This window comes from Poecilia formosa, unplaced genomic scaffold, assembly GCF_000485575.1.
Source record: "Poecilia formosa unplaced genomic scaffold, Poecilia_formosa-5.1.2 Scaffold168, whole genome shotgun sequence".
NCBI classification, from domain to species: Eukaryota; Metazoa; Chordata; class Actinopteri; order Cyprinodontiformes; family Poeciliidae; genus Poecilia; species Poecilia formosa.
This window is the reverse complement of record NW_006800107.1, coordinates 1,255,395-1,279,892: the sequence shown is the minus strand read 5'-3', so window position 1 is coordinate 1,279,892 and position 24,498 is coordinate 1,255,395. Positions and strand designations below refer to the sequence as shown.

Genomic DNA, 24,498 nt, shown 5'->3' with positions numbered 1-24,498 from the left:
CAACCAGAGCTAACGCGGCGGGTTTTAAACTCTTACCTAGAGTTCTCCAAAGGATCATAATTCCTCATAGTAGGTTGATGTAAATATCCATACAGGTCAGCCTGTGTCCAGTTTGAGTGAAAGGAGGCGCGCGCGATCCCGCTGAGGTAGAGCAGCGGCAGCGCGAGGCAAAGCGCAGAGGCGCCAGCGGTGTGATTGGTCCGCGCGCTCTTATCTTTTTAAATGCATAAACTGCAGGCAACGGCAAACAGAAAACTATTTATTATAAACCTACCCTTTAGGAAGAAATATGCTCTGCTAGTGAAATGCTGAGAGCAAAAGAGACGCTTGCAGCCCGGCTTTAAAAAAAATATATTATTATTTTTTAAATTTTCCTAGAAACGTAAACAAGCAACGCTTAGCCTGGCGGCGGGGCTAGTAAAGCATGGCGGGCCGCCAGGCTTATAATACACTGGGGGAAACCCTGTTGAGGATTTCTAAATATTTTTTAACTTCCTCTTAAATTATGATTTTTTTATATTTTCTGCTTAAAATTTTTAAATACTATAATTTAGACATTAAACGTTTTATTACCGTTGATCGGTTTAAGTGGATAAATATATTTTTTGATTCATGTATTTAATGCATTTGAAGTTACTTCTTAAGAAACTAAATGTAATAAATGTACCAGTTTAAAAAATTTCATCTGACTTGTAACTCACAGAGTGCATACTTTGCACAATTTCTATAATTTTTTAATGCATTTTAAAATTGGAAAATTTTATTTTATTTAAGAATAATTATTTTATGAGATGTGAGGAAAACCTTCCAGGAGATTTCAGTCTAACCAACCAGAAGCTGAAAAGGAGAATTTGTGGATGCAGAACAGAACTAAAGGGTCGTATCCCCTACTCCAGCATCTCTAACCAAACAGTCAAACTGATTTAAAGAGGAGCAGCAAAAGCAAAGGAGCTGGATTAGCACAGCTAACCAAGAAGTGATAGCATCATCCAGGATTATTGTCTCTGCTGCCTGGAGATTAAGATGCTAGCATGCCAGGAAACAGTCTTCAGTCAGAGGCTTATAAAGGTTTGTAGTAGCGTTGACTGCTACAGGAAATACTTCATGAAATCAGTGTAAACGTCTTCTCACTCGTTTTCAGACAAATACAATAGCTAAAGTGACTGATTCTTATGCTGCAAAACATGTTTTTAATTGATTTGTTCAAAATAAAGAATGTATTTTTATGAACAATTTTAAATTGTTTGTTTTTACTGAAAAACATCCTCTATCCCCCATTACACTCACTATTCTGACTTCACTTATTTATTCAAGCTGTTAGAGAAATTTCACATGCAGCAAAACTAAAGAGTGGAAAACTGAGGAATGAAAACTTTTCAGTCTTTAGCAGAAAACATCCAAAGCTTCAACCAAATCCTCAGACAGTCGAACATCCGCGGCTCAGAATCGTCGTTTTTGTCAGAAATCATCCAGGAAGGCTGAAAAGCAGCAGAAGCCTCAGACCCAAATCAGCAGTCTGGAGTCTAAAAATAACCGGCTGGAGTCCAGAAATAGGCCGACCCAGAGCAGCCGGGCCCGACCCGCTCCACTGCAGCCGTCTGCTCCGACATGTTGAGACGGAGACGCCTCACCTCAAGGTTTAGGAGTGTTTAAATGGGTCGGGGAGGAGAATGACGACCGACAAAACACCCACAGCTCACTAAGATTACTGTACAGTTACATTTGTTACTCAGATTTATGTGAATCATCACCTCAGAGACATAACATGGTGACTTTCTCTTAAAGAGAGAGAGAATGTGTTGTTTCCAGATGAAGGTAAATGTGGATGGACACAACTTGTTTTTTCAAGTTAAGCAGAAGAAAAAACAGAAAAAAAGAAGCAAAAACTAAGTTTATGTTGGTTTTCTAACACCTGTGCACAGTTCAGGTTCATCAGGTTGTAGCTTCTGTTTTACAACTCCCCCTTAATAATATATGGAGTTCCTCAGGGTTAGCATCTCGGCCCATTTCTGTTGCACTCTGATTGTTTCTAAATAATTTGACTAAAGTTGTTTGACCTTAGCAGAGATTCTCACAGTTTTCAGCCTCGGCCAAATAAAAAGGTGGAAAACTCAAGGAAAAGGTTTCACTTTAGAAGATCTTCATTTATAAAAAATATTTTGGAGTTCGCCATATTTTTATTATTTACTCCTGTTTTTTGTTGTTTAATTACATAAGTAGATGACGTAGATGTTTTTTTTCTACACTAATATGACTAATATGAAAATATTTAGGTAGTGAATCTTTAACGGTAACATGAATTTGCTGCTTTTAACAATATTAACATAAAAATGTGATTTATTGATTTATTTATAGAGCTGAGAGTGTTTAACAGTTCATTTTATCCAGTTTTGTGGTATAATAATCCAAATGGCGGCTCCTACCTGCTGCTGAGGGTACTGCATCCCTCCCATTACCATCTGCCCCCTGCCAGACATTCCCATGGGGTATCTGTGGGGGGAGCTGTAGGGTTGTCCAGGGTACGGCGCCCCCTGCTGCTGGGAGTACGGGCTGTTGCTCATCCCATAGAGCTGAGAGCGCTTCATTGCCATCGGGTCCATCGGCGCCACCTGCAGGCAACGGCAAACAGAAAAATAGTGAAGCTATTTCTATAAATTAGACTGAAAAATCTAACAAACATTTGCTAAATTCGCTTTAAAAACCCACAGATAAAATACATAAAGAAACAATAATATAAAAGAAAATCAATTATTTATTATTCAGTAACTATTACATTCATTTAGCATAAAAGCTGCCTCACACCTTCTGATTTTAATTGGCAATTAGTTCTGTTTTGGAAATTGTATCATGAAATTTTATATTATGACATAAATCTGATGATGATGAATACTGAAAAACATATTACATTTATAAAAAAATTAACATTTATTTTTTAAAATGATCTTTTAAATATATTTTTCTTTTTCCCTCCAGCTTTCTGATCTTCATTGTGGGCTTCACTTTGAAAAACACTGTCACAGATGCTGATAAACTATCAATTATTAGCTATCAGTATCATTAACAGAAGTATCCCAATTTAATATTTTTCTGATATTTCTGATGTTCTACAGCCCAACTTCAATCAACCTTTATTTTACCAGATATTAAGAATGAGTTCTTATTCACAATAACTGCCGATGCAATAAGCAATAAATCTTTTCCCATCATGAGTTAAAACAAACTCAATAATTTCCATCTGCATGACTAGATAACTAACTCTTCTTTTTAAATACAATCTTGTTTACAGAGATTTCATAATTTGTTCTTTTTTAAATTTTTGTTTATTTTGGACATTTAAAATATCGCCCAGTTCCAGTGTTAAATATTTACAAGAAATTAAAGTTATTGATTTTTGAGAATGTGTACTTGCATTATATGACTTGAAAAACTCAAAACAGCAACATTATCATTTATCACGATAATTTCTGGGACAATGTATCAGCCAGCAAAATCAGTTACCATGATCGATGTAGCCACAGTCAACAATCTCATACATTTGTAATCCTATTTATGCCTCAAGCAATAAACAAAATAAAAATAACATAACTTTAAATATTAAACCTTTTACAGCCTCGTTGTCAGGTAATACTCTTGCCTTATTTAAACACCTTAAAAGTAAATAAGTAAACTTTATTTATACAGCATCTTTTACAGGTTAGAAACCACAAAGTGCTTTATAAAATATAAGACATAAAAACATAAAAAAACAGAAAGAGATAAGACACGAAACAAAATAAAACTAATTAGGCAAATCTGGATGTCTTCAGCATTTTACCTGCCAAATAAGTTGGCATATAAAATTTAACTATAAAACGAAGGTATCAAATCATTTCTTTATGTTGGTTCAGTTTTGATCTCAAATTGTATAAAAATCTTCCCAGACAAATTCTGGTTATCATTCAATAAACTCAGAGATAAAATGGTTCTGGCAGAGTTTTGTTTTGGCTGCAGCAGGATGACGAGGGTTTGTGGAGCAGAAAGTCTCCTGCTGCTTCCTCACACTCTGACTGCAGGAGAGCAATCTGAGCAACCTGGGAGGCAACGAGCAACTGCCACGCCTGGGTCAGCTTTAACGTCCATGCTCACAGCGAGGCTGACAGGTGAGGAAACACGTTACCAAGGAGACAGAAACAGATAAATCCTTTCTGAATAAACGTAAAAACAGCTGATCAATAACCAGAATGTAAACAAACAATAGTTCTCATCTCAGGTCAGCTAGGAGGCGATTCAGCTGCTTTCTAATTTGATTTGTGGACATAAATGCTTTAAAATAATAAATTAGCAACAACAACCTGAGTGCAACTTTGTGCTTTGATCCAGCTAAAGGTTTTCTATCAACATCCAACAAAAATACCTTCCAATATCACAAATTCAACTCTGTTTGTTATTTTCCAATGCACCGTTTAAATAATCTATATTCCTGATCTAACCTGAGGAGTTCAGTTAAAGCTTTCAGAACCACATGCAAAAATGTTCATATCTGCTACGCTTTTTCACATTTGCCACATTAAAAAAGCACTTTAAATTGTCTAAAGCACCTTGAATTGCCTTGTTGTTGAAAATGTGCTATATTAATCAAATTACCTAACATTTCCTTACCTAAATCTTCAAACTATGATGCATGATCCACTGTCAGGTAGAAAACATCCTTTTTAGTCGCAAACTTTAGAAATCTGAACTTTATGAAAGAGTAGCAACATGTTAAAAAACACATGCATATCAATTTTGGAGTTTGCTGCAAGCCATGTAGGAGAAAAAAACATCTGGAAGAAGATCATCCTGAACACATCATCCACACACAGTGAAGCATTGTAGTGGCAGTATCATGCTGTGCTGATTTTTTCAGCAGGAAAGGGGAAATTGGTCAAAGTTTAAGTGAAGACGGGTGAAGCTAAATCCAGGACAAACCTGGAGGAAAACCTGTAGGGTTCACCTTCGAGCAGGACAAACCAATTGAGATCACACTAGAATCATGGGGTAGAAGGCCTGGTCAAAGTCCAGACATTAATCCAATTGAGAAAAAATAAAAAATTTCAGCTGAATACCAGAAGAGACTTGATGATTCTACAAAGTACTCACACTGGGTGGCTTTTTCTTCAAGATGTGTGTAAATTTTCTTCAAATTTTCAATTATTCTCTTATTATTGATGGTTTCATGCAACTTTTAGACGTTCCTACATCTGAATTCTCAAATTAGCATTAAAATATGCAACTTAAATAAAATTTGTTTATTGATGTTTATTTTGGAAAAACCCTTATAGTTCTTTAAATATAACTTAACCTCTATTTTTAAGCTGAGATTCTTGTTAAAGGAAATGGTTATTACAATGACTTGTGCTATTAAAAGTTGAAAATTAAAATCCTGCTTGATGTCCCGGACACGGGTGACAGGCTGACCGGTGTCAGAGACTGCTGCCTCCGGCTGGCTGGCAGCTGTAGCTGCGGGGGCAGCTGTGTATTTATCCCGGTGCTGATGGGCACATGGCTAATCTGCATGTGTGAAGGTCAGGGCTCCTGTTTGGAGACTTGGACACTGTGGGCGTTTTGCCCATAAATCTCTGTACAGATCAGGGGCTCAAACCTGGACAGCTTTGATGAATAAAAACTGGATTTAAGTCACAATTTGGACCGTTTTCTGACTGAAGTGTCGGTGAAAAAAACGACGTGATGGTCGGCTTTATTGACTAAAAAGACGGGCTAATTAGCATATGATAAGAGGTTACTGGGTGTCAGGGGAGGAATTAGCTGTCAGATCATTTATAACTCCTGTCATCATCTTGTAATGTTCCTAAATGTAGTTAAATTAATTTAAAGTTGATTAAAAATGAGGAAATATAACCGTTAACGGTTGTTTCCGCAAGATCCGCTCGGGCCTACGAGGCTAACATTAGCTTAGCATATCGAGCTAAACACGGAGTCACCTTGGACACAAAATACAACATTTTAGCAATATATTTTACCTCTATTTGGTGATAATCAATATTCCCAATAGAAATAAAGCACGCAGTGTTGTATTTTGTTAAGTAATTAGTAAAAAATACCAGGAATCCGCGTGTCGTGTTGTGAAAATCAGGTCTGTCACCGATACCAGTAGAGCTAGCGGGGTTAGCATAGCGGCTAACTGACAGAACAGACCGTGGTGGGTGTCTTTATCTGGGAAAAACAGACGTTAATTCCGGTTAAATCACCTGAGATCTTCCGCTGCTCGGTCCGTTGTGACCCGGGTGACTCCTCTGTTGTCCTCCCCAACCATGCGCTGCTGCTGATCCGTACTGAGAGCCCGTGTCTTCCGCCGGCCCCACACCCGACTGGTGCTGCTGTACAGCGGGATTACTGTAATCTGAATATCCGCCTCCGTAGCCGCGCATCATCGGGCTCGGAGACGTTAATAACTGGTTCAAAGTCGGCGTAGCCCCCGAAGGGTGCTGCTGACCCTGTCCGGGAAACCGCTGGAATCCTCCTCCGCCTCCTCCAGCCGGAGAACTGGCGGCCACCATAGCCGCTTTGGCCGGGTTAGCGGCCGCCGGGCCCATCAGGCTGTTCCCCTGCCGTGAGGGGCTCATCATGCCCCCGTAGCCGCCGCTCCCGTAGCCCGCTCGGTAGTTCGGATAGTGGTTGTACGGGCTGTTGTTGCTGTAGCCTTCGTGGGAGTTGTGGACCTGGTCCATGGTGCCGTGTACCGTGTGTGCCGCCGCTGTTACCCCAGTCCCTGGGCTTTGTTGTCCGCCATGTTGATCAAAGCAAGGCCCTCCTCTTCCATTCCCATAATAATGATTAAACTGGGAGCTGGTCCCAGTCGGAGGAGGGTTGTTGTTGCTGCTGTTGCTGTCTGATCCCAGGCTGGCATCCATCCGCTCCTCCTCCTCCTCCTGACTGGTTCAGCTGGTGTTGCTCCGCTTGTCGGCTGCTCCCCTCCTGGAGGAGGTTTTCTTCCCCTTCATGGTGCTGCCAGCTCCTGCGATGCTGCTGCTGCTGCTGCTGCTGTTGTTTACAGTGTTGCTGTTGATTCTAGTGCTGATGCTGCGGGCACTGGGAAGAAAATGAGAATTGAGATGAAAGTCACAACTCTAAGATTAAAGTCAAATTCTGAAATTTCTTACAAAGAAACGTGGAAAAATTTCTGGGAAAAAAAAGATCAGAAATTTTGAGATTAATCTCAGACATTTTCTAGAAAAAAACAACTAAACCTCTGAACTTGAATAGTAAAAAACTTGTTCTGAAATTTTAAGATTAATTTCAGTTTTTTTTTGTTGTTGCAAAAATCAAGAACATCTCTAACCTTAAAAAAATGAAAATTTGCCAGAAATAAAATCGGAAATTTTCAATTAAATATTAGATATTTTCTGTAGAAAATAAGTAAATTTCTGAACTTAAAAAGTCTGAGATTAGGCTCGGCGATTTTCTACTAAATATTTCCTAGCTTGAAAAATTGAGAATTTGAAATAAGCCTAGAAATTTTTAGATTCATTTCTGAAATTTTCTGCAAAGATAAATAACATTTCTGAGCTTGACAACTTGCTAAAATAAAATTTAGGAAATTTTTAGATTAATTTTAGAAATGTTCTAGGACAAAACGAGAAAATTTCTGAGTTTCAAAAATTGTAAATTTTGAGAAAAATATTCAGAAATTTTGAAATTAATCTCAGAAATTATTTAGAACTTTTTTATTTTTTAAGATCAGAAATTTTCTGAGTCTGAAAATTTCTGAGTTTTTTGGCAGAAATTTACAATATTTTTTTTCTATCTGAAATGGCCATAATACGCCGACCTACATATCAGTCAAGCAGAACCAGATGAAGACTTTGCTGCATGTGAGAAACGCTGCTGGGTTCTGAAAGAGAGAACCAGATCCAGCCTGAGCCGCCCACAGCTGCACTGGGAACAACCCAGTAAGGACTGGCAGGAAAACTGGGTCAGGCAGCAGCAGCTTTCTGACATCCTGATGAAAACAAAAACAGACGGAAACCTTCCAGAACTCAGGCGTAAATATGAGAATAAATCTGATCCTCAGACGTTCAGCGGATCATTCAGATTAAATCTGAACTTTGGGATCTTCAGAGGAAACAAGTGGATCCTCATTTCTGTCACCAGTTTTTAAATAAAAACATAATATCAGAGTTTGATCTTTTTCTATAAAGATAAAGAATATCTACTTCATTTTGTCTGTAAAAGTTTGATTTTGTTTTCATAAATCATTCCTCACATCAATAATATATGAATTACTTTAGTGACATAAAAACAGAAATGCTCAATATTCAATTCATAATTGCAGATGCATAATCGGATAATTTTATGTGACTTTCTGTGACTTACTTAATTAGAATAAATTTATATGTTTTGTGTTTTTTTTTTTGCCTGTTTTAAATTAAACTGCAAGAAATTGTCAACTTGAGTTGTTTTTTTTATTGTCCGACAAAATTACCTTGACCCTTAAAGAAGACTAAGAAAACTAACCGATATGTTTAATAATACATTAAACCTGGAGTTTTCTAAGCATTCTATCTTTCCTGGTATTTCCATACGGATGGGAAGAATAACATTTATTTTAAACAGGATGACTCAACTTGCAGCAACAATAAAACCGAACAGAAAGTAAGAGCGTGCTGCCCCCTGCTGGAGCTCCGCATCACTGCGGCTCAACGCTGCACAGGCTGAACTGATCGATTGAAGAAGTTTTAACAGTTATTTAAGTCTTTCACAGCTTTAATGTTTCATTCTATTTTCTAAAATCCTTGTTTACTTAAAAGAAATGTTATCATGTCAGAAAGTTTTTTCATATAAAAATGTGTGAGTGACCGAAAATAACAAAGGCATGAAGATATTTGAATAATTTTCGTCCTGATTGATACAAATATTAATTTGGATCATTACATTTTTCTAAAAGATGTTTCTGCTATAAATTTTATTTTTAACATAATTTTTTACAGATTAAATAAAATTAATATGTGCTTTCATGTGATGTAGAGGAGTCAGGTTTTAATAACTTTATATTTATTTTAAATAATTTTCTTCCTGTACTTTTTTGTTGCGTTTCAAGTGAAGGGAATTGATTTTTCTTTTAAATTATGTATAACCTAACAGAAATTTGAATTATTTTGTAAACTTTTTCATGCCCACAATTAACCATTAAAAATAATTAGTTGTAAAACATCTCAGCCATCAGTTTACAACTTCTTTACAAGAAGTCTTTACAACAGCTAATATACGTTTATTAGCTGTTTGCAGCTAATATACGTTATTCCTAAAATAAAAAAAAAATATATAATTATGACTGAAAGGAAGGAAAACATAATATGGAGCATTATAGCTGAGTAAACTACGTGATGTTGAATTTCCCAAAATAAAAGGTGAAACGGGGAGTTGTGGTTTATTTAAGGGAAGAATCAATACTGAAATAACCATATTAAGCTTCTAACTCACAAGTTTAAAAACAATTAAAAAACAAATAGTTTTATAATGAAGTTATTTTTATTCAGGTAAGAAAAACATAATTTTTTTTAATAAACTGACTTATTTCTAAAAAGCATATGTTTATTTGTTCATTTATTCTTTGTATTGATTTTGTTTGTCCGGAAGTTGTTTCCTGCTTCTCCTGACGGTTGGCGGTTACCATAGCAACCGGTAACCGACAGCTCCTCCCCCTTTTTCTGTTGCCGCCTGTAACTGTGGTACGTATCAGGATCGGTTCTGTTTTCTTTACAAATATTATATTTTAGCATATCTATTAGACAAATTTAATTATATACAGAGTTTCATGAGTAATTTTGCCATGTTTTGTGAGGGTTTTTACCTGTTATTACCTATTATTAATGTCGTGCATTTTAGTTATGTTTAATGTTACAACTGTTAACTGTTGCTAACTGCTCATTGGGAGCTAATGCGCTGCAGTTTGTTTATGTTTATTTATTGTGTTTTATTTAATGTACAGGGGCAGAACAGTTTATTGTGTTTTATTTAATGTACTGGGGCAGAACAACTGGACTGATGTGAACCACCAACTTAATGTCCTCTTTTGTTAGGTAGGTTTTAATTTTTGATTCAAAGTAATGTTTCAGTTATCAACTGTCTCTGAACAGTCTTTGAGTGCTACATGTGTGATTACTTCCTGTACTAAAAATAAATATTCACTGTTACTTATGAACAAATGTGTGTATGTAAATATTTCAAAGGAACACCTCATGAGCTATGATTGGACAGATATAGTTCATATGACCAGAACACAACACGACCTTACACAGCTGCTGGTTCACCTCAAAGGATCCTGCAACAAATCCTAAAGCTAATTAGCATGGCCACAGATGATGATGGAAAAACGGTTTTCTTTTAACAGTAAGTTGTTTCTCTGCCATTAGCATTTAGCTGCATGGACATAAAGCTGATTGACAGCACTAAGCCCCGCCTCTTGGCTCTGATTGGTTGGTTTTGGTCAAAGTGGAGCATCTCTGCAGAAAGCAGTAGTAGCTCAGGAGGCAGATAATCGTTTCTCAGATTATCTGTCTCATATTAAACCTTTACAACATGGTAACAGTTTTAACAAATATGTAAAAAACATAAAAAACATTTTTTGAAAGTTACATACTGCAGCTTTAAGAGGATTTTATCAATAAGTTTTAGGAAAACAAAAAACAAAGGAGTTCCTCTAAATGTTTAAGTTCATTATAATTTTCAGCTAGAAATGTGTGTATCTTAACATGCTACCTTTTAAGTCTAAAATCTCCAATCTGAATATGAGAGGTTTATCTTGAATCATGAAAAGTGAAAGTAAACTGGATCTAATAATTGCATTTTCTAAAAATGATTTGATTTAAAAATTTAAAATGAGATAAAACTCAAGATGTGTCTTTGTTTCAGGTATGGGACGTATTAAAGCCAAAGCACTTCCTTCATGTAAGTTTGTTTAAAACTGATATACCTATTATTATAAATGTCATTTGATGTCATTATTTTAATTTATTTCTGTATTTGACAGTTCTTGAAAAGCCATGGCTGCCGATTGATTGGGAGTGAGTGTCTATTCAACAATATATTGCATAAAGACTTAAAACCTGTTGCCTCTGTTCTAGCTCTGCCTTCCCTCAGCAAACATGTCCAGTAATTCAGTCAGTTACAGCTAGGGGGCGATGTGATGTTTGTTTTCCTGAGCAGAGACCGAGAGACTGACCTGCAGTTCATAAACGACTACAGACCCAAAGGTAGCCACCGGCAGCTCAGGATCCTTCTGCATGGACCCGTCGGAGCCGGAAAGTCCAGTTTCATCAACTCCGTCTTCAGCGCCTTGGAGGGTAGAATCTGTCACAAGGCGACTGCGTGCAACATCATCCAGAACAGCTTCACCAAGAAGGTAAAAGGAAATGTATGACTCATTTAAGAGAAAAATATATTCTCATTCTCTATCTTGTAATTCTGATGATTAGTTCTGCACTGATTTACTGTTGCACCAAAATAAAACATTCACTTCATGTTCTGTCATTCAGATCTGACATAAAATAACTTATCTGAAATTCTGCATCACAATTTTCACACACAAATGTTAAATTTAAAATAAGTAAATTGATTAAAAGACAAAATAAAAAGTTTATTCCTAATATTTGTTTTATTTTTCTGGTTAACAGTACATAACCTACAAGATTAAAAGAGGAGACCAGGAAACCGCGTATCCTTTTGTACTGAATGACATGACAGGTTTGAGCAACATCAGCTGGAAACACAGAAGAGTCCATGAGAAGGACATGAAAATGGCCATGATGGGTCACATCAAGGATGAGTATAAAGTAAGGTTTCTGCTGCAGCTGTGAAAAAACTAAATGGGGGAAAAATTCATATAATTTCTTATTGATGCAACTGTTTAACTGTTTCCAGTTCCACCCTCAGAGTGCGTTGTCCGAAACCGATCCGTTCTTCAACCGGAATCCAACTATCAACGACAAAGCTCACATCCTGGTTACCGTCTTTGATGCCAACACAATAAATCAGCTGGACCAAAATATAGCAGAGACAATTCAGGAGATCAGAGACGAAGCCACTGAGCTGGGTGAGAGACGCCACAGAAACCCAGGGATGAAGTCATCCAACCATCAATGAGGCCAGAAAACAAACAAAAAACTGCTGTAGTTTATATTTATCAGTCCACAGAACTTCATATTGTGAAACAGTGAGATGTACGTTACTTTCCTCTGCAGGGATTCCTCATGTGGCCATTCTCTCCAAAATTGATGAGGCCTGTCCTGAGATCAGAGAAGATATAAAAAATGTCTGCCACAGCCGGACACTCCAGCAAAAGGTAAATTACTCCTGTTCTACTGTTGCTGCTTATGGTACATACACTGCGGCTTTTTAAAAAAACTGAATATAGCTTTTTTCTGTAATACTTAAAGAACTTTACTGAATAGATCTTTACCAAATACATCTTTTCCCTACTGTACTGCTTTGTGATCTATTCTGGTTTTTCCTTGCAGATTCAGCTCCTCAGCAAACTGGTGGGAATCCCAGAGAACTGCATCTTCCCCATCAAGAACTACCACTGTGAGAAGAAGCTGAACCATGAAACCGACGCTCTGATCCTCAACACCCTGAGGAGCCTCATCGAGATCGGAGAGGAATACCTTAGCAGTTAAAAAAAGGACCTAAATATAACCAGTTGTGTCAAAGCATTGCAGCCATCATAACTTCTGTGTATTATCGACCTGATCTAAAGCACGACTGCACCCAAACTGTGTTTGGAAAACTTACCACTACAGGGTTTACCCTGGAGTATGATAAGCCTGGCAGCTGCCAGGCTTTACTTGCCCCCCAGCTAGGCTAAGCACTACTTGTTTTTATTTATTTTTTAATAAGCTGGACTGCAGGTGTTTTTGCTGTGCTGAGCAGAATCGTTGGTTTATAGCTGATGCGTTGAACAGGGCAGGAAGTCGGTAGCAGTGCACCAATCACACCGCTGGCGCCTCGCGCGCTGGCGCGGCCCAGTCTCTGGAGTTTACCTCGGTGCAGATCTGCGCGCCTTCTGTCACTCAAACTGTTCACCTGTGTGGATATTTATCCCTGTGAGGACTGATGTTTCTTTGGAGAATTCTTCATCAAGGTACGAGTCGAGTTTAAAAGCCGCTGCTGTCAGACGTGTTGAGCGAACAGTGAGGATCATTTATCTTTGTGAACAAAGAATTATGTGCAGCGTGTTCTTACATCTCAACATGCTGCCCAGCGCGTTGGCTCTGTGTCTGCACCGATAAGGTTTATGTTTGTGTTCCTGGTTAGACGGTGCTTTGGTGGGCCAGTGGTTCAGCCCAGACGTCTCACTCCCCTCGTCATGCAGCATGCTGGATTTCTTTCTTTCTTTCTTTTTTTGCAGTGACCCAGTGCATCAAACGGCACCATATCAAACGCTGTAGAGCAGTTTGGCCACGTCCGCTTACGATTCCACTGGAATCTGAAAATTGTGGGAGACAATTCTGGGTGAAGTCTGAGGAGGTTTTAATATGTTAAAGCCTCCAAAAAGCCGCGTAAAATGGCAGGAAAAAAAGAAATCCTGCGATTATAATAAGCCTTCACAGCTCTCAGTTGAATAAACATGGAAAGACAAAAGCGAATTTTTTAAGATTCGGAGCCATCAGCCTGCAAGGACAGCCGATGGATGGAGGTTTCATGTTGAATGTTTGTTTTTTTTTCTGGTTAACAGTACAAAACTTACAGCATTAAAAAGGAGAACAGGGTGACAAGAATCCTCTGGTAATAAATGACATGATGGGTCTGAGTAACATCAGTTGGAAACAGAAAAGTTCATGATAACATAAAAAAGGCCCTGAAGGGACATAAAGGATGGATACACAGTGAGGTTTCTGCTGCCGAAGGAGAATAAAGAACAATTTATTATTATTGTTACAACTATTTGGCTTTTCAGTTCAACTCAAAATGCTTTGTCAAAAACAGATTCCCTCAGCAACCAGAATCCAACTATAAAAGCTCACATCCTGGTTTCTGTCTTAGATGGTAAAAGATCAAATGTGCTGGGAGGAACCGTTAGGAAGTCGATTCAGGACATCAGAATCAGAAAGAAAACTGCTAAGCTGGGTGAGAGGAAACATTACAACAATAAAAAAAACATTTTTAACTCATTTACTTTCAATAAAGTTACTAAAAAAACAATATGAGTGAAATTAGTGGCTTCCTGTGTTTCCTGTCTGCAGGGATTCATCATGTGGCCGATCTCACCAAAACTGATGACACCTGTTCTGAGATCAGCAATGAGACGAATGTCTGCAGGAGCCAGGAGCTGCAGGGAGATGTAAATTATTCCCCAAACTCAAGGAGTTTCTTTATTTACTATTAAATAAGTACAAAGCTTCATTAAATCATTAGTTTTAACATTTTTAGTCCATCTTTGTCATCTTAGTGATGATTTATTTTGTCTAATTTGATCTGTTGTGTTTTTATTTGCAGGTTCAGGACTTAAGCCCAGAGAGCTGCGTCTACCCTGAGAAGAACTACGACTGTGAGAAAGACTTAAAAATGATTCAATGATAATAGTAACAAATGAAATACATTGAAATATCAGAACATTTCTAGTAAAAAACAAGATAATGTTTGAACTCAAAAAGTCAAAAATTTACTGGAAAAAAACTTCAAAATTTGAGTTTCAGAAGAATTTTATTTTTCTAATCCATAAATTATCTTGCTTTATCTAGAAAATTTCTGAGTTTTTTTTGGCAGAAATTGACACATTTTTTATTGTTTTTTTTTTTCTATCTGAAATGGCCGTAATGCGCCGTCCTACATATCAGACGACAGAAGTCAATCAGAACCAGATGAAGACGTTGCTTCACGTGAGAAGCGCTGCTGGCTTCTGAAAGAGAGAACCGGATCCAGACTGAGCCGCACACATCTGCACTGGGAACGACCCAGTAAGGACTGGCAGGGAAACTGGGTCAGGCAGCAGCAGCAGCTTTCTGATGTCCAGAAGAAAACAAAAACAGACGGAAACCTTCCAGAGCCACAAACTGACTCGGGTGTAAATATGAGAATAAATCTGATCCTCAGACGTTCAGCAGATCATTCAGATTAAATCTGAACTTTTGGATCTTCAGAGGAAACAACTGGAGCCTCATTTCTGTCACCAGTTATTAAATAAAAACATATCATATCAGAGTTTGGACTATTTCTATTAGGATGAGGAATATTAACTCATTTTTATTTAGCTTTACAGGATTTTCTTCTGGAATCGGTTCGTGTTGCTCCTGTCTTGGACACACGAACCGATCGAACCTGTTGTACTTTTATCAGCTCTGTGGTCACAGAGGTTTGGAGAATCAGCCGACAATTCTTAAATTGTGCCGTCTAAACCAGACTTAAGACTCACAAGCTCTCCTCCTCTCCTCTCGACCACTGGACTATTGCAGGGGGAGCCGTTTGTGACACCAAAGTATTGAAAATCGTGTCATCCACCAGAGCTGGGATGCGTTTTTCATAGGCTGCGTTTAGATCTGACACAACCTCTTTATCCAACAGGAGTGCAGCAGCTTCTTGAAGCTTCGGGGAAGGTTTGGTAACCATCCATGAAGCTCATGGAATTGGTAAAGTAGGTTTGATCTTGAGTTTAGCTAGCACCTTTTCTAACATGTGAATCCATTCCATCAGAATGCTGAGATGTAATGCTGCCTTTAGTGATGCCCTCTAGCACCATTAGCTTGGCATTAGCAGCAGCTATTTTGGTGTCCATCTGAAGTTGTTCCTATTTTTCTTTACCAGGTATTCCTGCTCCTCAAATGCATGTTTACAGCAGCTGCACAAGCCAAGAGTGCAGCCTTTTCTTCTTTTATTTGTTCATAAAGTGCTGAAGATTTTCTGCTTGAGAAAAACTTGTTATAAAAGAATGATTTTGACTTCCAGTTCTCCTCAAAGTTCTTCAGGAAACGTTTGAAATGCTATCATGAATTTAAATCTGCAGCTTCTCCCCCATCATGATGATGCCACTACAGGCAGCTTATAGTTCAGCTTCATTATTATTTTCACTCTCATTCTGTTTAATATCATCAAGGTTGGCTGAGCAACCTGGATCCTCAGCCAACCATTTATGAGTAGCAGCGACAAAATCATGAGCATTCAACATTTTAAACATTGTTTTAAAAATGTATCCTTTATTAATTATCTGAAGGTTTGCAGGATTATATTGTGTTAATGTAGTCAAATGAACTTCTTGCAGATCAATAACCATCAAACCTGATGCCTTTGTTTCACATGTTCCTTGTGTTAAATTAAGCATTTTTCATAAAGAACGACATATGGATGTAGTGATTTTTGGTGCAGAACTAATTTATATCTGACAAGCTTTATTTTATGATTCTGATTTGATTTAATTGAGTAATTCACAGCAGTTATAAAATACCTGAAAGAAAACATCAACACAACATTCAAACTCACAGCTGGATCCATAAATCATGCAGTTCTCTGATATAAATTTGTTATAAAAGTATTACTGATTGCACTTTAAAAATGAGGTCACTTTATGTTATTAAAGGTTAAGTTTAAACAGTAATGATTTCCTGGTTAATGTCAAGTTGTCATAACAAAGACATTTTGAATAATGTCAACTTTGTATTAAAAGTGTCATAATTTACCGAATGATGCTTTATGACAACAGTTATAAATATTCATGAAGGCTTATTGATGTTCATGACAGGTGTTATGTCATGTTAATGACAGTGTTATGACAGTCTTATTCACCCCCCTTCAAATAAAGTGTTACCGTGTTTTCTTCAGATGTATAATAAGTGTCTGAAGGTGTTAAAGGGCCTGGATAAGAACATGAGCATTAAAACAGCAGGTTTCATCAACACACTCCACAGACTGTCTGGAAGCCAGTACTCAGCAGGATGTGGAGCGTAGGCATGGTTCTGTCAGACTGGGCTGCAGAATCTGCTGCTTCTTACCTTCTGAGATCACAGGAAGTGCTGTCTGGGTCCACAGGTATCCATGTTTGTCATTCCTGTTGACAAACAAGTGACTGATGGAGCGTTGGCACTTTGACCTCTGCAGCAATCGCCTGGTCTGTTTACATGGAGAACAGAGAGGCTGCAGCAGGTTGAGGGGCAGAGTGACTGGACCAGTAAAGTTTCTCATCTGGGACGCCTGATTCTGCTCAGAGTGAACAAAATAATCAGAAACTTGCAGTTTGACTTCAGGGAAATGTGAGATATCATACAGAGAACCAGTTGAGCTGCAAATCCACGTGTAAAATTGTATAAAAATAAAAATCAGCTGACTCATGTTTATTAGTAAATCTTTAACACCTGTGCTGTGTTTTACTGAGAGTAATCCTTGGTTCGGAGTCAGTCAGCTGCTACCCAGAAACACTTGTCCTTTATGCTCATGTTTACTGTAAATTTCAGTCCAAATGTTGGAACCTATAAACTCCACTTTATGGACTTGTTCTACTTTCTGTAACATTTTATTGTTCCTCCAACATTAGATCTTCTTTGGCTTTGACCTGATTTTATTCTGGCTTTGGTCTAGGTTAAATCGTGATGTTGAGTTAATATTATGCTGAAATTGTCTAGACTCTATTCTATTTTTTTCTGGGTTGATATTCTGGTTCTGGTTTTGGTCATTTGACCTGGCATATATTTTTGGGCTGGTTGACATAATTTAATCAAGAGAACATTATAAATAATTTTCAATCTTCCCCGACGGCTGATGGGTTGATTTTCTTGAAGGATATTAGGCCAATCCAATAAAAACCCTCATCGGTCTCCCTCTGATCAAAGTTATCAACTTCTGCTGTTTGAGTTTGAAAGAAATGAGAGGAAAGGATAAACCATAACAGTAGAGTGGGGGTGCAGAAAATCAGAGAAAAAAGGATTAAAAAGCTGCTAAGTAGACACAGCAAAATGTGTCAAACTTAGTTTGACTGGCAGCAGGTGCTGAGAAGGAAGGAGAATTAGTTACTGTTGGGGTTTCGTCAGGGGAGGAGGAGATGCGACCCAGTGACAGATTGAGGAAGAGGTCAGATTAGATACGGTCAGACCTGAAATGTTCATGGAGAGAGAAGTTCTGTCTCTAAATAACACAAGTGAAACTCTGTTTTTCATACTCTAAGCAGCCACTTTGATGTGGATCTCTTTATTTTACATAAACAAACGGTCTTACTAGGGGCATAATTATGTATTTGTATAAACAGAATGTCAATCAGACTAGAAAGACCTCAGTAATTCTTAGACATCCATTTTCACTCCCAGATGGGAATCGTGACCCTTGGTCATCTCACCCAAAGGAAAGTCTGAGTAGAAAAAGAGTGGAAACGTTTTATAACATGGTTAGTCTTCTTTGTACGCTGCTGCACTTTACTTAAAAATTTCAAGCAGTACAATATGGACATATATCCTCCGATACATCATGTCCGAATACCAGACAAGATCAGACTTGAGCTGCACAATACATCCAACTATCATCAAACTTTTTTCATCTGGCTCCATTCTCCTTTTCTCCTCAGTGAAACCATGAGGAGAAAAAATGTTTAAAAAACATTTAAAAGAGAGGAAATGTGTGATGAAATGTCTATCTGTCCTTGGATCCAAGTTGTTCTATGATCAACTGAGAACAACTGATCTCATCACTTATGCTATTATTCACCAGCTGCACCAAAAGCCCACTGACCTCAACATTTAAACATGTAACAGCTTCATCTTTCAGCTCAGCTGACCTTTATTGAATGTTTCTGAATTACTGGATGACTGTAAACTTTATTGTTCTGCCATAAAAACTTCTTCCTTCCTGAAGACAGATTTTCCATGTGGCCTTTTTGTATTGTGTTACTTGCATGTTTTATTTTTGTACTTTGCTGTGTGTTTATTTAACTTTACTTAATTATTTCCCAAAACACAGACAGACACAAACTGACTGCTCACTCAGGCGTTATTCAGCTGCAGTGGCATGAAAGGCAGAAATGGGGGAATAAAGAGAGCAGACAAACAGAGACGAAGCCCAGGGACAACAGCTGGGGACAAGCTGGTCGATAAACGACAACCAGCAGCAGAAAATAAAGGCCTGGCGATTATAAGCAAAGACAAATACGCCACAGACAAAGACTAGTGAGGCCTGTGGTGACAAGAACACAGAACCGGTGAAATCTATGATTTAGGCTGTAGTGAAGGCATCAAGATGTCGGTAAACCGTCTCTGCCATTCAACAACCCAACCAGCAAATTTCAGAAGTCAAACAAAACCACATTTATCAGGCAATAATGGAGAAGCATATCCTCCTGCAGCTTTAGTGAAACAGCTGGAAGACGTATTATTTGCTGAAGTCTGAACAACTTTCCCTGTAGAACAGTTTGGATGAAACTGGACTTTCTAACTCCAACAAGCCCAATGAGAAGAATCCTAAGCTGGTCACCATCAAACTAAAGTTTGTAGTTTTTCTCAAACTGGACATCTGTTTGTCTCTGATCAGAGAAAGAAATACTAAACTCTAAACTATAACTCAGCACAGTTTCTGGGTAATCACAATAAATACATTAATGTTCAGACAAGGATTAAATCACCAATCCATGTTGTGATGCCATGACTAGGATTGCAAGTTCTTGTGCATATATGTATGCAGGATATGCAAGGTTTTGTGTATTTATAAATACTTGGCAGAACTGGAAGCAGAGGAACTGGGGAAGTTTCATCTGGATCTAAAGTCACACATGACTGCAGATGCAGAAATGTTTCAAATCATGATTTAAAACAAGAGAGGAAGGACAGATTAATGTTGAGTGGTAGAAAACGGTGTGAGCATAAGGTAAGTAACAGATATATAAGGAAGATTTACCTAAGAAGGCCATAAAAGTCATACTGAGCAGATTCAGCAGAGAAAAGAAAGGTGGATAAGCTGTTTATTTTCCCATCAAACTCAGAATTACCTGTCATTTTTAAAAATGTTCCTCATCAGCATCAGTCCAGTACCTCATCATAGGATGTTTTTCTATCTCATCTTTCAAGTAAATTTCCTCATGGCAGTTCTTCACAGATGCAGTTCATTGGAAAACCCACAATGAGAGATTTCTCTGAGTTTTGCTGTAGCAGACAGCAGTCTGACAGCAGGCTGGTTCTTTTGCTGGCTCAGATTTTATTTTTTCTGGATACAGATTACATAAAATTGTTACTCAAAATTCAGTATTTGTGTCAACAAACTGAGTCTGAAGGACAAAAGCAATAATCAGAGTAAATAGAAGGTTACAACAGATTTATCTTATTTTCACCCCTTACATGAGATACATGGTGATAAAATGTCAGATTATTTTTCAGCGTGAGATACTGATAATTGATTACTAAAAGACAATATTAACGTTATATTATTACTAAAAACCCCCAACCCTGTACCGCTATCTCTAATATTTTTTCAAAAGTAATTATTTTTACAGCAAACGACTCTTATCCGTAAAGGACCCAAGATAAGCATAATGCAACATTTCAAAAATAAGACTGTTATCCATCAGAATTCAGTCACACATGGTTGATTTGGGCCAAATAATAAATCTTCACAACGAATCAATTTTAGGTTCAGAACGGTTTTGACTGAATTTTATGAAATCGTCCCCATACTGGATGATGTGTCTCATGGCACTCAGAATCAGAGCATCAACCTCTCTGTTCATGTTGATTTCCTCATGATAGTTCTTCACAGGGAACATGCAGTTCAGTGGGAAGCCCATGTTCGCCTGCGCTGCCTTCATCTGAAAAAGAAAACATGTTTCATCAAACCACAGCTTACAGTTCAACAACCCGACTTCCTACTGGTGAACCATCACTGCTCAGCAGTCACACAGGATCAGTACAAGGTGTTTCAACATAACTGCAAAATGTCAAAAGTGATTTGACATTTTGTATGTTTTTTATTTTTGAGCAGGCCCGGATGATGTTCAGTGGCAGCATTCACATGACTAAAAAGATATTAGACTGTCAATGAAAAGAAATACAGGCCATTATTAACCCAGGTATAAAGGTAAATACCATAAAATATGTAAAGAAATACAATAGTTACCAGTACTAAATGGAAGATTTATTTTTGCAGGTATGATAAATAGAATCTAATTGGATTAATAATATAATAATCCTAATTTTCTAGAAATGAGGCTTGAATTGCTAATCTTAAATAATTGTATAAATTTAATTACATTATCTGTTACTGTTATTTTAGATTTAAGATATTTTATGCCAGCCCTTGATAAAAAAATTCAGAGTATTTATAGATATTACTGTTATCCATTTGTTTAAAATAGGACTAAACACGTGAGAGATAACTGTCAGGACAAACAACATGCATTAAAAGAAACAGAGTAAAGTTCTTTTCTAGCCATCAGCCTTTACTTCTGTTTACCATATATTATGTATGCATGAATACTTTTTAAATATTTTTACAACAATGCTTCTCTTTATATAGGCAAAAGAAAGCAATGTCTTAAAACTTTTTTTAGAAGAACAGGCACATATTTTCTGCCATGTTAGATTCTATTTATCTGGTCAAAGAACATAAAAAACATCTTCATTTACAAAAAACTCACAGATGGAAAATCTTTCCCACTTAACACACATACCAGAAACTTGTGTCAATTGAAAAAAAAGACATTCAAAGAACTCTATAGATTAAATGTTGCAAAGTTTACAAACCAAGTTCCAGTTATATATTTTCACACTTGTCACAAAAGTTTTTTTTTATTCAGTAGTAAACTATTCTTAATGGGCATTCAATGATTTACTAGATATTCATGAAATTACTAATCAAACAAACCTTTTCTTTCACTCCTTTAATCGCATATACGTTTATTTTCGCATGCATCTCAAGGGGAAGGTCGTCAATTTTGGTGAGAATGGTCACCTGTGGAATATCTGTCAGCATAACAGTAAAAAAAACATTAATGATGGTTGTGTTTCTGAAGTAAAAACACTGTAAATCATGACAAAATCCAAAGGAAATCATTAAGAAGGGAACAACAATAAACCATCAATGGTCTCACACTCCAGCACTCACAGACCAACACACCTGAATCGACTGGTCAACTTCTACAGAGCTCTGCTTACATCTGAACCGATTCAGATTAGTGGTTGCAGAAAGACAAAACCTCTAACATAAATAATGATTTATCCTTGTGTCTTACCTCAGAACATTAGAAACAAGATGTTTCAACACATTTTTATCTTGATTCTAAAAGTATACAATGAGCTGTCATTAGATATAGAAATGTTTAATATCCCTCCTAAATTGAAATTCCTACCATTTATAACGATGTCTTGCGTGTTTTGTATTGTTGTTCTGTCATTTTCACATGTCTGAGTTGTTAATGTAAACAGAGTTAAGAGGGCGTGGCCAGCAGCAGCTCATTTGCATTATAGTGACGTAGCATTAAAACAGCTCAAAACAGGCAGAACTGATTTGGTGAAATCTCAAGATATGAGAATAATTTTGTATATTAATTAAATGCAATGAAAATGTTTTGTTTAGCCCACAGACCTATCATACAGCTTGTTCAAGTAAGCATAATAGTGGACCTTTAGCTCTCTGTCCGAATTACTGGACCTTTCAAAAGTTAACCCAACAACACATTAAGAAATTTACACACTTACGCAGTGCACTGGCTTTGAGTCTTATATTCTTGATTTTTTCCAAAACCTCAGAATCCATTATACTTATTTTGTCAGCCGGAATGACACACACCAGAATCTGCACTTTGTCATTGGGAGTTGGACGGGCGATGTAGAACTGATTGTCCTCAGTTAACGGAGTCTCAGGATTGAACTGAAAAAAGAAAAAGAGACACATTCAAATTAGTTGTATGTGTAAATAAAAATGCAGGTCTAAAATCACCTTTTCAAAAAGATAATCCAGATATCTAGTTTACCTTGTACCCTTCCTTGACATGACCCTTTAATGCCAGTTCTACGTCTTCCACCAAGACACCTTTGAGTTTGCTCAGGCCCATCATGTCATTTAAGATAAAAGGATAAAACGAGTCATCATCCTTTTCGATATGATGGGTTATGTACTGAGTCGCACAAAAAGAAATGTAAAGATTAAATAAATTAGTTCTATAAAGTAAAAGAAACATAACTGCTTTGCCTTAAAGCATCTGTAAGTTTAACATCAAACTTATATTGAAATAAAAGGCAAAGTTACCTCTTTGGTAAAAGAATCACCCTCAGTGTGATCAACCAAGGCCTGAGAGTAAGGTCTGCCGCGCAGGACGGTTTGGACAGAGTTGATGAAACTGGACTTTCCGGCTCCAGTTGGTCCATAAAGGAGAATCCTGAGTTTCTGATCTTCAGGCCCGGGTTTGTACTCATTGAGAAACTTCCGATCATCCTCACTGTTACTAATCATAGAATCAAACACAAACAGCTTCATAGCTTTTCGGAGTTAATTTATCTTTGGAACACAGATTTCCAAGAATGGGGAGATAATATCCTTAGTCAGTCATAAATCTTTTAAACCCATTTAGTTCTTCAAGGGTCAAGAGGGAACCGTGCCTTTAACTACAGTAGGCACAAAGGGCATATGACAAATACAGACTTTGATTTAAGATTTAATTTGGTTTATAAGTATTGCTTACTTGAGTGAGCCCTAAGTGTACTAAAGTGACACAAAACACATTTATATGTAAACAAAAAAAGTAATTTTCTAATGTAACTTTTGGCAAAGCTTAATGACCAACATCCATAAGATAATAAGACACTATCAAACCAGAAACTTACTTTTACATGTCTATTAAATACATTTTTATTTTTATTTAAAAAAAAATGTTTCAAAAATCACACTTACATTATCCTCCAGGGTTCAATATGAACTGAAAATTTAATCAAAGGTTAAGAGAAACAAAAATTAACAAACTGCATAAACATTTAAAAGAAATGAAAACTTGCTCTTTCAGCAAAGTTTCAAATAGTGCATGTTGTAAATATGACTTATAAAACTAAGAAAAAGTAGAGTGAGATGAAAGAATCGTTTTATTTGACACCACAATTTTAGGGCAAATATGTCAATTTTAAGCATAAAGAATATGACAAAAAGATGGCTGCCTCAAACTTTTTGTTGTTTTTTTGTTTGGGGTAATATTCATAACAAATCCAACATCATCTTCATTTTTGGGCTATTGGTCAAAATAGACCAATAGTTCATCTCGTTTATGTGATAAACAAAATAAACATCAATGTCTGGCGGATCATTTAGAATCATAACACTTGGAATAAATTAGGGTTTAAATTAGTGACATACAGATATATTTTTTCTTACCTTTCATATCATCTTCTGCTTCTGTGGGAAAACAAACAAATACTATATTTAATATGCTTAAATACCCCTGGTTTGCCACTAGGTGGTGATAACAGTTTCTTTATCTACATGTCAGTTTGTTGCATAGCCACAACAGATTTCCAGTTTTCAATATAAAAAAAAAAAAAAAAAAATTCCCCTCTCACCCTCCGTGGGTGGTCTCTT

At 37.1% G+C, this 24,498-nt stretch overlaps 3 protein-coding genes across 4 annotated transcripts in view; 1 reads left to right on the top strand and 2 right to left on the bottom strand.

The window, feature by feature from the left end:
• LOC103146823 (AT-rich interactive domain-containing protein 1B-like) overlaps window positions 1-7,977 on the bottom strand; it is a 24,371-nt gene extending 16,394 nt beyond the window's left edge. Inside the window, 4 exon segments of the mRNA XM_016677862.1 lie at window positions 2,424-2,609; window positions 6,228-6,911; window positions 6,913-7,047; window positions 7,885-7,977. Coding sequence (XP_016533348.1) covers window positions 2,424-2,609; window positions 6,228-6,911; window positions 6,913-7,047; window positions 7,885-7,977 — 1,098 coding nt within the window.
• A 1,690-nt stretch (window positions 7,978-9,667) lies between these two features.
• LOC103146790 (interferon-induced protein 44-like) lies at window positions 9,668-15,177 on the top strand. Of its 2 annotated transcripts, none has more exons than XM_016677892.1 (14): window positions 9,668-9,707; window positions 9,968-10,058; window positions 10,209-10,368; window positions 10,891-10,926; window positions 11,009-11,042; window positions 11,185-11,380; window positions 11,652-11,810; window positions 11,911-12,070; window positions 12,219-12,319; window positions 12,495-12,648; window positions 14,020-14,103; window positions 14,220-14,317; window positions 14,473-14,531; window positions 14,821-15,177. In XM_016677892.1, exons 3-14 carry the CDS (start codon window positions 10,338-10,340, stop codon window positions 15,092-15,094), a joined length of 1,386 nt encoding a protein of 461 aa, XP_016533378.1. In that variant the 5' UTR covers window positions 9,668-9,707; window positions 9,968-10,058; window positions 10,209-10,337; the 3' UTR covers window positions 15,095-15,177. The 2 variants fall into 2 exon arrangements, with proteins under 2 accessions (XP_016533378.1, XP_016533377.1); XM_016677891.1 differs by having other exon boundaries at window positions 11,899-12,070; window positions 14,473-14,532; window positions 14,822-15,177.
• Window positions 15,178-20,235: 5,058 nt separating this feature from the next.
• LOC103146789 (interferon-induced protein 44-like) lies at window positions 20,236-24,307 on the bottom strand. The gene is made up of 7 exons (XM_016677894.1): window positions 24,295-24,307; window positions 23,824-23,848; window positions 23,182-23,377; window positions 22,907-23,050; window positions 22,632-22,803; window positions 21,799-21,896; window positions 20,236-20,743 (listed from the first exon to the last, which is right to left on the bottom strand). Exons 1-7 carry the CDS (start codon window positions 24,299-24,301, stop codon window positions 20,549-20,551), a joined length of 837 nt encoding a protein of 278 aa, XP_016533380.1. The 5' UTR covers window positions 24,302-24,307; the 3' UTR covers window positions 20,236-20,548.
• Window positions 24,308-24,498: the final 191 nt, after the last annotated feature.